General features: G+C 40.9%; 1 protein-coding gene across 1 annotated transcript in view; it reads right to left on the bottom strand.

Annotated features, from left to right (window-relative positions):
- The window catches only part of LOC147574682 (uncharacterized), a 124,804-nt gene that overhangs the window by 14,393 nt on the left and 95,084 nt on the right, over positions 1 to 15,327 (bottom strand). Inside the window, exons 9-10 of the mRNA XM_086684733.1 lie at positions 8,057 to 8,145; positions 7,415 to 7,525 (exon numbers count right to left, since the gene is read on the bottom strand). Coding sequence (XP_086540859.1) covers positions 7,415 to 7,525; positions 8,057 to 8,145 — 200 coding nt within the window. The remainder of the gene's footprint in view (positions 1 to 7,414; positions 7,526 to 8,056; positions 8,146 to 15,327) is intronic.

Here is a 15,327-nt window from a genome sequence, read left to right as displayed (position 1 = left end):
TACTAATATAAAATGTTACAGTAAGTCAAGAGACTGTAGCCTCTCTGTACCATGTAAAAATTAAGAGACAAAAATTAGTAATTAATTTTCAGTATTTTATCTTGTTTATAAGTGACTTGGGTACCCAAAGAATACTATTTTTTAAAAAGTTTTATTTATTTCTTTCAAGAGAAAGAGGGGAACAGGGGAGGGGCTGAGAGAGAGGGAGAGAGAGAATCCCAGGCTCCACACTGTCAGTGCAGATGTGGGGATAGAACCCGATGTGGGGTTCTATCTCATGAATCGCGAGATCATGACCTGAGCCTAAATCAAGAGTCAGACTCTTAACCACATGAGCCACCCAGGCACCCTTCCACAGGATACTATCAGCTCAGTTTAGCATAAGTTTAAGGTTTTAAGTTATCTAAAGAGATTGGAAACTATTTTCATACTACGAATCATAGTTTCGTAGTACGAATCGTAAGTACTGTTGAAATAAGTTTGGTCGGAAGAATGGTTCAATTTGGTTAAACACAAACGCACATTTTTAATAATCTGAAGCATCTGGTAGCTACAATGCTGGTTTATTTAACCCAGAAAACTTTATTTTTTTTTGTTTTAAAAGTATTTATTATTATTATTGTTATTGTTATTTTATTTTAGACAGTGTGAGCAGAAGAGAGGAATGGGGGGGTGGGGAGGGAGGGGGAGAGAGAGAGAGAGAGAGAGAGAGAGAGAGAGAGAGAGAATTTCAGGAGGCTCCATGCTCTCTGCAAAGCCTGATGACCTGAGCTGAAATCAAGAGTTGGAAACTCAACTGACTGAGCCACCCAGGTGCCCCTAATCAGGAAACCTTTGTAAGTTTAGGAGAGATACGTACAAATAGAATAAAAACGTATGACACTGAAAACGTAGCCATTTTTATTCAACCAACAATATCAAACTAGTCCTGTTTGCCAAAGATTTACATAAATTAGGTGAACTTGAATTTTAAAAAATCTTTGAGTTAGTCTTATTAGAGTACTTCTTTTTAAAGCATATGAAAATATCAGAAGCGCAGTTCCCTGAATTTCTCAGAACTCTAGCGTGAAGTGTTCACCTTTAGAGCAATCAGAAAAGAAGTCCCTTTAAGAAATTTATGTTCTAATTTTGTAATACCATCCAAAGGTAGGAAACTATCATGTATTCACAGACATGAACACATACAGGCAGACGCAAACGGAGAGCTTGAATTCTAAAACTTCAGCCATGCATCACACAAAAGCACAGATATAAGAGCACAAGATCCCCATTTCTGGTTGTGCAAAAGATCTGGTTGTCATCATTGCTGTAAATATTTGTGGAGGAGATCTTTGAGATTTCCTTTGCCCTGATGCATAGTCTTATGAAGGCTGTGGACTAGATTTTGGGCGAAGGGCCCCGAAGAGACCCAGTGGACAATCTGGATGTCTCCAAAACCCATCTGAGTGGCAAAACGTCCCGCCTCATCCTTCCAATGGGCTTTTCAGCCCCAGATGTTGGCAGCTGTTGTGTTTTAGATTAGTTAAGCTTCCGTTTCTACAGAAGGTTGAGCAGGGGACAGAGTGTTGTAGTAGAGGAAGAATTTCCTTGGAAAGGGGCTATGTTAGTATATTTGTCAGTCAAGGAGTTTCTTTGGCTTTGGGAGGTCTGGCTTCTAATGTGAGCTTTGATTTTGCAAATTTGGTTTTGATGTTTTATAGTGAGTCTTCTAACAGTGACTTGGGTTTTATTTTTGATGGGTCTTCTTGCACTGTCATTGAACAGTGTTTTCTGTTAAAGGGGGCAGAGGGGTGGTGACAGGAGTAAAGGGAGGTCAAATTGTCAGTGAGAGCCATTCAAGGGCCAAAGTGCATAGGCATTGAGTCAGGGGACTGGAGGGTGAGGCCGTCAGGAGAGGAAGGAATACTGATGTTCCGACTGGAAAGCTGTTCTCCTTCCAGAAGGTTTACTGTGGCCATGAGACTAAACAGAAAACCATGCTGGGTAGTAAGAGATTTCTAGTGAGATAGGAAGAGGTTTGGATAAAGGCATGTAACATGGTACACATCACAGATGCATGTCATTTCTAGAATTCTCTGCACCTCCTTGGACTGAGTGGCCTCTGTTAGAGAAACCTATAGGGATTCGTATTTGTATTTTCCTACACAGAAGGCCAACCTAATATAGATGTTGTACCCTTCTAGTAAACAACGAGTGAGACATTCCACTTCTTTCCTATTATAAATTATGCAAACTGAACATTGCAAAGGGAGGGATAAAGGATCAGTCTCTTGCTTAAGCTTGGCCTCTTATCAGAAGCCAGTTGTGTCTTTCTGCTTTAATGGGATATGCTGTTCATAGGAATAAAGTAACAAGGCAAATGAGTCTGAGAGGTCTGAGCATCACATAGTAAACACTGAAGGAGGGCTGATTTCCACAATCTTATGTCAGCATCACTAGGCACAGAATGTTCTAGACACACATGAGTGATTAGGGACCGCTGGGTCAGGGTAGCGATCATTTTATGTGAAGTCCAAATAAATAATGAGTATGTGTTCATGCAGAAGAAATCCTGTTTATAGTAAGCTAATTAAGGATGCCCTAGGATGGGAACACAAAAGAGAATCACTGTACTTATAGATAATGGAGACTACAGAATAGTGACATATGTCTCTATATCAGTTTAATTTGTAAATTTAAAAAACGTGAAGTTTAAAGTGTTCTTTACATTTTTATTTTGAGAGAGAGAGAGAGAGAGTGCAAGCGGGAGAGAGGGGCAGAGGGAGAGAGAGAATCTCAAGCAGGCTCCATGCTCGGTGCAGGGCTCGACTCGGGGTTTGATCCCACGACTGTGAGATCGTGACCTGAGCCAAAATCAAGATTTGGACGCTCAATCAGCTGAGCCATCCAGGCTTCCCAATGTGAAATTTTTACTTGTTTGTAAACAAAGCAAAGTTTAGGGAAAAAAATCCCTTAAGCCAGACACATAATTCTTACTTGATTTCAATATCATTAGGAACAGCAGTGCGATACTCTTAAACATCCTAATTGACAGGCAAGCACATAGAAGTCCAGATGTGTTCATGATATTTCATTGTCACGCAGACACTGAAGACTGTAGGCATCTTGGTATGGTGAGTTTACTAGATTTATATTTCTTAGTGAGGCACCTGTGGAGGTACGCTTTTCAGCTCTCCCTTTCAAAAGAACGTATTGTGACATATTGTAAGGGGCAGTAGGGGCAGTAGGGACAGCAGGGACAGCCCCCAGCTGCTGCATCTCTGGGACTGTTGGGATCCCCCCCCCCCAGGCCTTTGAACTGGGGCCATGCTCTCCCCCAGGCTTCTCCCAGCCAGTGACTGGATGGTAGAGTGGGGCCCTCCCTGCCTGGTGTGGGATTTCCCCAGTGGGCAACCTTTGCTCTGGAGCTCCCCATCTGCCTGGCCAAGGCTTTCTCAGAGCTGCATCGAAGTCCGTGGCTCTTCTTGCTTGATCCTGCCTCTTCCCCTGTCTGGTCTCTCAAGTGTCCTGCATCGCAGTTGGAATGCTCTCCCCCTCTACTCCTGCTTCTTTATTCACCACGAGCATTTCCCGGGCAAATCACTTGTGTGTCTGATTCCATCTTGGTATCTGTTTCCAACAGAGTCCAAAGTGACCCACAAAGTTTTCCCTTGGGCTCTTCTAGACTCCATCGTGGGTCCTTTTAGTGAATGGTGATATTCAACTCAGCATAACGTTCAGGCCGGGATTGGTTTCCACCCCAGATAGTGAGTGATTCATTGTAGCGGCATATAATAAAACTTGGGGAATGATAGGAGGCATCTCCAAAGGGCTGGAAATGCTTCATCGAGATTTGATGCAGACAAGGCATTGCCTCCCAAAACCGTGCAGATCTTAAATTCAACAGACCTATATATGTGTGTGTGTGTGTGTGTGTGTGTGTGTGTGTGTGTGTGTGTGTATTTTTTTAATTTTCCAAATCTAGAAAGACCTTAATGATTCTCTTAAGCTTAAAATATTTGCATGACTCACGCCAGGTTAATTCTTCTCAAGGATTTTTAAACTTTGCTTTTACGTGTGATTTTCCTTTTCTTAAGATGCAAAGTAATTCAGATCCTAATCGAGAGAATAGACACCATGTACGTCTTCCGACCCACCCCCTTTTATACCCTAAGCGTTGTTTCCTCTCCAACACCATCTGTTTGGTCTCCCCATCTAGCTGAGCACCTTCTGGCCAGGTCTCTAACTCATTAGCTAAGAATCCTTAGGTACGGCACTTAAAAGGGGAGGTTTTGCCTCTTAGAACAGCTAGAAACCACTGCTGCTGTCTGCAGCCCCCTGTACCTGGCACAGCCTGTGTTGTCACTCATGTCGACACAGATGACCCGCCACAGGAGACACCCCCATTTCCTTCTGATCCTTCCACGTGAGGTAGCCCTTCCCACCTTTTCCCCCTTGGTTTGTCTAACTAAAATTATTTTTCTTTCTTTGCTGCCTTAGGAATTAAGGAAATGCAGATTAGAACACAGATACCATTTCTCAACCGCAAATTGGACACAATTAAAAAAACTGACACCATCAACTGTACGTGGTGGCATAGAGCCCCTGAGTCATATGTTTTCCTCATTTATTTTTGAGAGAGAGAGAGAGGGGGACAGAGGATGTGAAGCCAGGTCCATGCTGACAGCAGCCAGCCAGATGCAGGGCTCGAACCCACGAACTGTGAGATCCTGACCTGAGCGGAAGTCAGACACTTAACTGACTGAGCCACCCAGGTGCCTCTGGTCTTGTAACTGATGATAGGGATGTAACCACTTTGGAAAACAGTTTGTTGTGATTTAGTATATGTGAACACGTGGAAACCTTTGGACACCGCAGTTGTACTGAATACAATCTAGAGAAATTCCAGCCCCAGGATCCCGAAGCCTAAGAATATTCATAGTGGTTTTCACTGTGATATCAAAAATGGGAGGAAAAAAACCCAATCCAATCAACTAGAATGGATACATTTGCTTGACATAGTTTTATGATGGGATACGATAAAGCAATGACCGTAGGCCACGATGAAACTTTGTAGGAGTTAGTATAATAAACATGATATTGAGAGGTGCCTGGGGGGCTCAGGTGGTTAAGCGTCCCACTCTTGATTCCTGCTCAGCTCATGATCTCAGGGTTCATGGGATTGAGCCCCGCATCAGGCTTTGTGCTGACACCCCAGATCCTGCTTGCGATTCTCTCTCTCTCCCTCTCTTTCTCTCTGCCCCTCACCCCCTTAAAGAAAGAAATAAACTTAAAAAAAAATAAACGTAATATCGAGCCAAAAATCAAGTTGAAGAATATACACAGTACGATTCCACTTATTTGAAGTTCAAAAATATGCAAATCAAAGCACTGTCTTATTTAGCTGTATATTCATATCAAATAAACTATAAAGAAGAACAATGGAGTTAACAGCAGAATGGGGACCGATCCAGGCCCACAAAGACACAAGTGGGTTTTCTTTCCTAGGTGGAGTGGTTACACTGGGCGTTCATTTATTTTTATTCCTTATGTCTTCCGCATAACTTACACACACATCATTTTGCAAGTTTTAAGAGATAAAGCAAAATAACGATGTCAACAAAAAACCTGGGGAAAAGAAACATAACAATAACAACGCCAAAAGGGGAGCCCTATCTGCCAGAGACTATTACCCAGGGGACAGAAAGCACCGTCCAATTTCTGCACCAGAGCCAAAGCTTGGTTTCATAACATCTTAAGGACTTAGTGACATGTCCAGCTTTTGAAACAGTGGTTCTCTGCTGCCTCGCTGCAACAAACCAGGTTCAAATAAAAGGACTTCTGATAAAGTACATTGCTAAAAGGCAATGTAAAATTCTATTTCTTCTTTGATACATGCCCCTTGCATCTTTTTCTGGGGTCGGACTGTGGTTATTTTTATATATGTGGGTCTCACGCCATGATGTGTCCACACCTGGTCCCTGGGATGCCATGGCAAAGCCTCTTAGATGGGAAAAGTAAACCCACACTAGCTGGAAGGCAGTGGTACCTCAGATCAAATGTGTATGGCTTCCGGCCAGTGGCCCTCTACATTAACAGCCTTGGGGCATATGTACAGTAGCCAGAAAGGGTACTTTTAAGGAGAGAAAATACATATTACTGAAAAGAAAATTAAAATACATAATTATCTTCATCAAAATTTAAATGCAATTTTTATACATACAACAGAAATATAAAACACCTCTGTATATGTGTATGTACAACATGCTCGCTTTTGTAAGAGCTGTGAGGATTGTAGGTATTCATATGAAATAGTCAGAGTGAGCATTTTACGATTGGCTGGCTTTGACATCCCAAACCTCACATTCTGGATGAAGAAACTGATGATAAGAGAAATTAGGTAATTTTTTGTTTGTTTGTTTGTTTTTCCCACCAGCCGTCAGACTGAGCTGATCAGAGCCCAGATCTTCCTGGCTTGGTGCTTGGTCCCTCCTCTTCACAGGACGACCCTCTCTGAAAAGGTTTGGGACCATGACAATAGCATCTTATCATGTGTCATATCATCTTGTCCTCTGTGATCAAGGCACTTACTTATGAAGCTTACTCAGTGGTCCAGGACACAACTTCCCACCACCTTTGAGTGTCTCTACATCATTTACCCGATCCACAAGATGGTAAACCAAGGACCTTTCCCAGACCCTGGGCCTCAGTAGAACACATCTCAGGCAGGGTGGCATGTCCTGGAATAAATTCTTACGATCTATGTCAGAATATAGTAACCCTGTTGGATTCTCTACAACCTTAAATTGCATATCCTTTTTTAAATTTAAATTTAAATTTTTTGAGAGAGAGAGAGAGAGTACACACGAGGGTGCACGCATGTGTGAGAGTAGGGGAGGGGCAGAGGGAGAGAGAGAGAGAATCTGAGCCACCCACGTGCCCCAAACTTCATATTCTTAATGCAAGACTCTGCAAAACAGTTTAGAAAAATACAGAGAACAAACTGAGGGTTGATGGGGGGCGGGGGAGAGGGGAAAGTGGGTGATGGGCATTGAGGAGGGCACTTGTTGGGATGAGCACCGGGTGTTGTATGGAAGCCAATTTGACAACAAATTATATTAAGAAAAAAAGAAAACTTCTAACCAAATGAACCAAAATCCAGAATGTGCTGTATAAATCTCATGGAAACATGGCTTGTTATAAAATATTTTAGACATGAATTATAAAAATAATGTAGCATATTTCTATGTACTCATATTAAATAATAGAAGATTATTTTAAAAAGAAAGCAAAGGTTTTAGTAAATTAAGACAGGTTAGCAAGATCCCCAGTGCTTTTGTTCATTTCCATTTCCTACTTTGTGAGTGTTCCTGCTGCAAGTAAATGGTATCCCTTTATTTATTTGAAATGTGCCACATTCCACGTCGGAGAATACCATGGCAGTGGCATGGAGGAGGCGAGCTAGCACGGGTGAGCGCGGGGCCTCCCTGTCCCCGGCGGAAGCACGACACCTGTGAGCGGTAGACAGACATCTGCACAAACAGAGCTAGGCAAGAACATGGCAGGCTTCAGGAGCCGGATATCAACCAGTACTTCAAAGGGATTCCAAAGGTAAAGAAAACTGTTCTAACTATTGGAAATGAGAAAAAGTCAAGACAGTGGTTATTGACAATAAAAGTGAGTCTAGAGATTATAAAGTCGGTAGGTGCTGGGGTGCCTGGGTGGCTCAGCCGGTTAAGCATTGGACTCTTGGTTTCGGCTCAGGTCACGATCTCATGGTTTGAGGGTTCGAGCCCACATCGGGTTCTGCGCTGACAGTGCGGAGCCTGCTTGGGATTCTCTCTCTCCCTCTCTCTCTCTGCTCTTCCCCTGCTCTCTCTGCCTCTCCCCTGCTCTCTGTCCCTCCCCTGCTCTCTCGCTCAAAATAAATACATAAACTTAAAAAAATTTAAATTGCTAGATGCTGAGATTAAGGTCAGGAGCAGGGTTGGTCTGAGTCGAAGGGTCTGAAGGAGGAGACGGGAAGCCGACCCTTGAATGGCCCTTTCCAGGGGTCCTTCTCTCAAGTGCTACCCACAGCCTCCTCCTTCAATCCGGTGGTGTTTCCCAGGGCTGGTCCTCACCGAGTTCCTCCTGACATCTTCCTCCACAGACTCTGCTTCTCTGCTGGACAGGGCATAGGAGTGAAGGATAAACTTAGGGCCGTCAAATAGAAGGGATGAGTAACAGGAAACAGCTAGATGTCCCTGTCCTAGAAACCCAGGGGAAAGGGGCTCTGACCCGGAACACATTCCCTTTTCCTCAAATCCTTTTAATTCTTTAAAAGCTGGACGCTGGCAAAACTCCCAACAGAACCCGTCTTTGGGCAGGAGCAAGGGAAGGTTATTTTTGGACACACCGATCCTAGAGAACAATGTGTGTTGTAAGAGGTATTGAACCCACTATAAGGAAAGAAAACAAAGAAAAGTACATGAGTTGTAAACATCCCATCCAGACTCCTTCAACCTCTTCTTTCAGAAAATCTTTCACAATGATGTAAAAGGAAACTATTTTACAAACCCTATTTACTGTTTTTTGGTTTTTGGTTTGTTTGTTTTTGCTAGATGCAGGAGCCCATTGTTTAACTACCTAGGGAGGCAGAATTCTTCCTTTTGAATCTGGCCTCCCAGTCAACACCAGGATGCATCCTGCTGATGCACTGATAACCAAGTGTCATTCTTGAAAAAAAAAAAAAACGTGGAGTTTCTTCCTATTTTCCAGTGCAGGAGTTTTACAACCAAATTTCTTTTCTTAAGGTTTTATATTTAAGTAATCTCTATAACCAGTGTGGGACTTAAATCTACCATATTTCTTTCTTCTTTTTATTACTTTTAACTTTTTTTTCAATGTTTGTTTTTGAGAGACAGAGAGTGAGAGGGAGAGGGGCAGACAGAGAGGGAGACACAGAATCCGAAGCAGGCTCCAGGCTCTGAGCTGTCAGCACAGAGCCCAACATGGGGCTTGAACTCACGAACCGTGAGATCATGACCTGAGCCGAAGTTGGATGCTTAACCAACTGAGCCACCCAGGCACCCCAAACCCACCATATTTCTAAAACACATGGTAATGCTGGTTTTATCGATACACTCCACTAATTGACCTTATGTTATGAATATAGATTATGATTCACCACTGATCAGTTCAGTTTACTCGTATTTAATCCCCAGCAGTATATAAAAACTAAGAGTGTAGAATTATATATTACATTTTGTTGTCAATTTTTAGCCAGTCTTGGGGACGCTCTTTGTTCTAGGACAAAGCCACACTTTCAAAGCAAGTGCTTTGGGACGGTATTTCTCAAACTTTAGAGGACCTAAGAATCCCAGGCTCCAGAGTTTCTGATCTAATAGTTTGGGAGTCAGGGGACAGGGAATTTGCTTTTTTTTTTTTTTTAAAGTTTATTTATTCATTTTGAGAGAGAGTGTGAGAAATGCACAAGTCGAGGAGGGGCACAGAGAGAGGGAGACAGAGGATCCGAAGCGGGCTCTGCGCTGACAGCAGTGAGCCCAATGCAGGGCTTGAAATCCAGAACAACGAAATCACGACCTGAGCCCAAGTCAGAAGCTCAACAGATTGAGCCTCCCAGGCAGGCACCCCAGAGAATTTACTTGTCTTATAAAAGATGGCAGCACGCTTTGAGACATGCTGCTTTACAAGATTCCTTGTTTATTTCCCCCTCATTATTGTGATGCTCGGCACACTCAGTCATTAGAATCCCTCATGATAACGTAACTGAAGAGAGATAAGTTATAAGAAACTTCACTCTGTTTAATTGCTTGGTTTTAAGTCATGCCCTTTGCTAAACTAAGACTGGTCATAAGAATGTAAATGAACCCTTTAAACTCTAATAGGTAGCACATCAAGAATTGAGAATGTGCAGTTTGAATGAACAAGACACCCTTGGTATCTCAGTACAGCCCTCAAACAAAGAAGATTCCAGGTGCTGTCTTGAGCATGATGTCATCACGGCAGACTCAGAGCTCACTCACCCCCACCGAGGTTATTAGCACAGTGACAGTTGCTGCTGATGGCATTTTCTCATTAGACCTTACGTGTAAGGTGCTTGGATAATGGAGGGATACTTAAAATCGTCTCACCTTCTCCTGGTTTGGCCCATCTCCACTCAATTTGAATATTTGGTTTATCCAAAAGTTATATTGATTTAAAAAATATTATTATGTTTTTTTCGTAGGTTCATAGGCGAGGATCCCTTGAGAGACCTGATCACTCCCCAGGGCTGGTGACTGGCACTCCCTAACCCCGGGTCCTTTCTGGCTGTTGACAAGAGATACTGGTGCCTTACCTTGTGGGCTTGTTCATACAGCAGCATACAACATGGCAGCCAGCTTCTTCCAGAGCAGGTGATCAAGAGAGGAAGGGTAAGGTGGATGCCACAGTCATTTTGTCACCTAACTTTGAAAGTTATAGTTCTGTATTCGCTTCTGCTGTGTAGTATTTGTTAGAGGCAGGCCAATAATTCTAGTCCATATTTAAGAGGTAGGAGGATTACGCAGGGTGGGAATCCAAGCAGATAGGGGGTCACTGGGGTCACCTTAGAGCCTGCTTCCCACAAGCGCATTTTTGAAATGTTCTCTAAATTCATAACGTGAACTAGTCTCCTCAACTTAATCTTCATAAAATTTCACTACTCAGTTTTTAACATTAAACCAACATACACTGTGACTAGCCTTAATTATTGGCACATTATAATAGTTATTGTTTCTAATTTGGGTAATGCCACTGCAATATTTTATCACTTTAAATTTGATAATTTGTTCCCTGGTTTTCCTATACAACTTGTTTTATTAAAAAAAAAAAGATGAAAGGCCAGTTGTGTACTTAGATGTATACTTTTTAGATCTTAAAATCAGAGAAGAGCATTGTCCATTTTACTTTGGGGTGATTAAATGATCATTAGAAACTTCCTTAGAGTATGTATTTGCTTATAGAAACTTTCTTTCCCGTTATACAGAAGAAGCTAGGGGAGGGTTGTCTGGAAAGACACGTCTGTTCCTTCTTTGAACTCAATAGCTACACTGCCTGGGAAATCGCAGGTCTGGGGTCAGACGTCACTCACCTGAGCTCACTTGAATTCCACCCTGATGGCAGTGAGTGCAGAGCAAAGGCAGTGCAGGGCCAATATCCTGCACTTGAACACACTCTTGCATTCGACTGTGTCCTTGGCCTTATGAGGCCTCAGTTTCCTCTTTTGGTAAAGTAGGGACCTTACGTTAGACAGTCTTAATACAATACCAAAAACACCTGTGATTAAAGATAAATTTGTGTTCGTAAAAATGCAAACATCCTGAACTTCAAGAACACCATTAACAAATGGAAAAACAAGCCCCAGATCAGGACCCAAATTTTTCAAAACATATGTATGATAAATTACTTGTATCCAAAGTCTGTTTTAAATGCTTACAGCTCAATTATGGGAACACAAAAATGCAATAAAATTTAAGCTAAAATTTTGAATAGACATTTCATCAATAAGCACATGGCATGTTTCTCAGTATTATTAGCCATCAGAGAAATACAGACTAAAGCCACAGTAAGATGCCATTCACGAACGCTAGGATGTCTATAGTAAAAACGGTGGCCAACTACAAGAGTCAGGGAGGCCATGGAGAAATTGGAACGCTTATCCATTGCTCATGGGAAGATACAAAGATGCAGCCACTGCGGAAAGCAACCTGTCACTTATTTAAAAACAAAGACATAAATTTACCATATAACCCAGCAATTACTTCCCTGAATATCCATCCAAGACAAATGCAAATGCGTGTCTGTGAAGAGACTCATGCATGACTGTTCATGGCAGCATGATTTGTAACAGCCAAAATGTAGAAATAATGCAAATGCCCTTCCATGCTACAACAAAAACAAACCTCCAATATATTATGCTAAGTACATTTTTAAAAAGCACAGATTTTGAAATCCCATTTATATGAAATGTCCATTAAAGACAAACCTACAGAGGCAGAAAGTACATTAGTGATCACTTTGGCTTGGAGTGGGAATACAGAGCTCTGGTACGTGAGTATGAGGCATCTTTATGTGGTGATGGAAATGTTCTAAAATTGGATTGTGGGAACAGCTGCACAACACTACAAATTTACTAGAAATTACTGAATTGTGCACTAAAATTGGGTGACTTTATGATATATATATATATATACTTTGCATACTATATTCGTTAAGTATATATATTACAGTATATATATTATACTATATATTATATATACATATAGTATCTATATAATACTATATTAGCTATGTATATACTTTGTATCATATATTAGCTATGTATATATATTATAGTATATATAATACTATATGTTATATGTAATATATAGTATATAGTATATATAATACTATATTAGCTATGTATATACTTTGTATCATATATTAGCTATGTATATGTGTATGTGGTAAAAAATAAAATAGTGACCTTCAGGATTGCTGTTATAAGTAGAGTTTAAGTGCTCCCTATTGACTAGGGACTAGTCAATAAATTGCTGTTGTCTTAATGTCTGACTCTGCCATTATTTCAACTTCACAACTATTATGCAAGATTATTATCCTAAAAGACCAATCCTGCATATGTATTAAAAAATGGAGTGCTAATCCATGCTTTTTGCCATTGTCTTGTGTTATTTAGATAAAAAAAAAAAGAATATGAAAATTGTATGATATCACCAATAGATGCAATTATGCCCATGATTTAGCCAAACCTTATCAATATTTGAGATTATTTCCCCTAAATTCTAATCCATAAAGTAAAAGCTCAATCATTTCTGTTAGAAATTTTCACTTTGCAGGAAACCAAATTATTTAATAGTATTTGTATCAACCGAATCTTAGGAAGCCATTTATATTTTTAAAACTTTGGTAGTTTTCTTTTATAATACTCTTGTGAAATATAAAAAAATATCCTTTTAGCTTATAGTCTATAATTAGAGATACAACCAGGAAAAGAAATAAAAACTGAAATCCCAATAGCAGAATGGATTTTACAGGCTAATTAGAAACTTTGAGAGCCTCAAATTTTAATTAACACTTTCCATTTGCAAATTAGCTGTAGAAATGGTTGCATTTTGCTGTCCTTTTCTCCGTAAGGAGCATATTTTAAATAGTGAATGGAAAAAACAAAATGGGAAAACAAACCAAGAATGCAAATATTTTGCTTGCTTTATGTATTCTTAAGCTTCTCCTCCAAGCCTCACGCCTCCTTCTTTTCATCATTAACGAATAATCCTCTACTAGAATGGGGGTAAAGCAGTCAGAAAATACCAGTAAAACCAAAGTTCTGAAAACAATTTTAACAAGAACAGTAATGCTAAATACCTGGAATTTTGTTTCATTGCAGAGTTCTTAGCTCCCTGTTAGACAGAGGCTACATGTGGTCACGTTCTTCAGATTTCAGAATAAGCCACGAGGGTGCTAGATGCCAACAGAATTCCCGAGTTGATGAAAATCTTCTTTCTGATTTATTTAGATAAATCCTGGGATCATCTGTGATTTTAAGAGGTAAGAAAATACATTCTGAATATAAAAAATCAAGAAAGTTAAAGCAACAGGAAGTTACACTACACAGTGGGAAGCAACGGGCAAAATTCAGGTCAACGTAGCCCTTTTGGAGCAGGAGGGAGAGAAGAGTAAATGCGGGGAAGCGGCGTCCATGTCCTGCGGATACAAGAAGCGCTCATGAAATTAGGTCTCCAGCGCCCCTAGGAGAGAAAGAGGAGCCCCTGGGTCTAACAGTGATCTGTGATCCCTGCTCTGCACCCCTAAGTCTATTGCAAGGAACCTTCCAAGGACCTAATTGCTGTAACATGTAACTCACCCTCTCTTCTGGGTGGTGGTGCTGTCTCCCCACCCCCGGATAGTTATTGTTCTGTCACGTGTTCTCTTTCTGAGAGAAACGGTCCACCCCGTTCCTCTGTGAATTTTCTGTTAACTCTCTGCAACCCCTTCCAACCCCATGATCTTCATGGGAGACGCCAGGGTCTTTGTTGACCCGTGACTCAAGGTGGGACGACCAGGTTTCTTCCTAAGGAATCTGAAGTGGGGCTAAAATGTTTCACTTCCCCACTCCCATCTGATTCATCTCCTGAACAAAAACCATAAACTTAGCTGGCCACATTCATTGAAGGAACGAAAACACCCTTTCACCCAGAGGCATAATAATTACGCACACTTGCCGAAGAAAGCCGAGAAAAGAGAAAAACTATTGATTTCTTTGATTTAGGACATTAAAGTTGGATTTCTAGAACTTTTTAAAAAAATTATTACCTGACGTATTTCTAATACCAAGACTATAGTTGTAATAAATGTCCGTTGGGTCCCCCACCCCTCTTTTTGTAGATAGGATGTGTTCACTTCAAGTTTAAAAACAAACTGTGGAATCTTCAAAAAACTAAAAATAGGATTACCCTTTGATCTAGCAATTGCACTATTAGATATTTACCCAAAGGATACAAAAATACAGATTCAAAGGGGCACATGCACCCTGATGTTTATAACAGCGCTACTAACAATAGCCAAACTATGGAGAGAGCCCAAGTGTCCATCGACTGCTGAATGGATAAAGATGTATACTCAACCATCAAAAAGAATGAAATCTTGCCATTTGCAATGACATGGTTGGACCTAGAATCTATTACCCTAAGTGAAATAAGTCAATCAGAGAAAGACAATTACCATATGATTTCACTTATATGTGGAATTTAAGGAACAAAACAAATGAACATATGGGAAGGGGAGGGAAGAGAGAGAAACAAACCACAAGAGGCTCTGAATGATAGAGAACAAACTGAGGGTTGATGGAGGGAGGTGTGTGGGGGATGGGCTAGATGGGGGATGGGGACTAAGGAGGGCACTTGTTGGGAGGAGCACTGGGTGTTGGATGCATGTGATGAATCGATGAATTCTACTCCTGAAACCAGTATTGCATTGTGTGTTAACTGACTTGAATTTAAACTAAAAAAAAAAAATTATTACAGGCAAAAACAAACAAACAAACAACCAAAACAACACAAAAAAACTCTGGGTCGTTATCTAAATATTCAAACCAATTTCATGTTGAAGCACACACTCGACTGCTATTGAGATATTACACGCCTTCATACATTGAAGGACAAAGCTCTCAGAGAATGATGGACCAATGCCACCCTTCTCAATGACAGACAACATAGAAAAAAATCACTGCACATTAAATATTTTCTTATCAGTTGAATGAAGTCTTGCCCCCTTCCTCTGCCAAACTGCATTTCACATATGAATAAGAAATAACCTCTGTTCTTTATC

The sequence above is a fragment of the Puma concolor genome, chromosome D4 (assembly GCF_028749965.1).
Source record: "Puma concolor isolate L17-30 chromosome D4, mPumCon1.1.hap2, whole genome shotgun sequence".
Taxonomy (NCBI): domain Eukaryota; kingdom Metazoa; phylum Chordata; class Mammalia; order Carnivora; family Felidae; genus Puma; species Puma concolor.
This window is presented reverse-complemented; position numbering and strand designations above follow the sequence as displayed.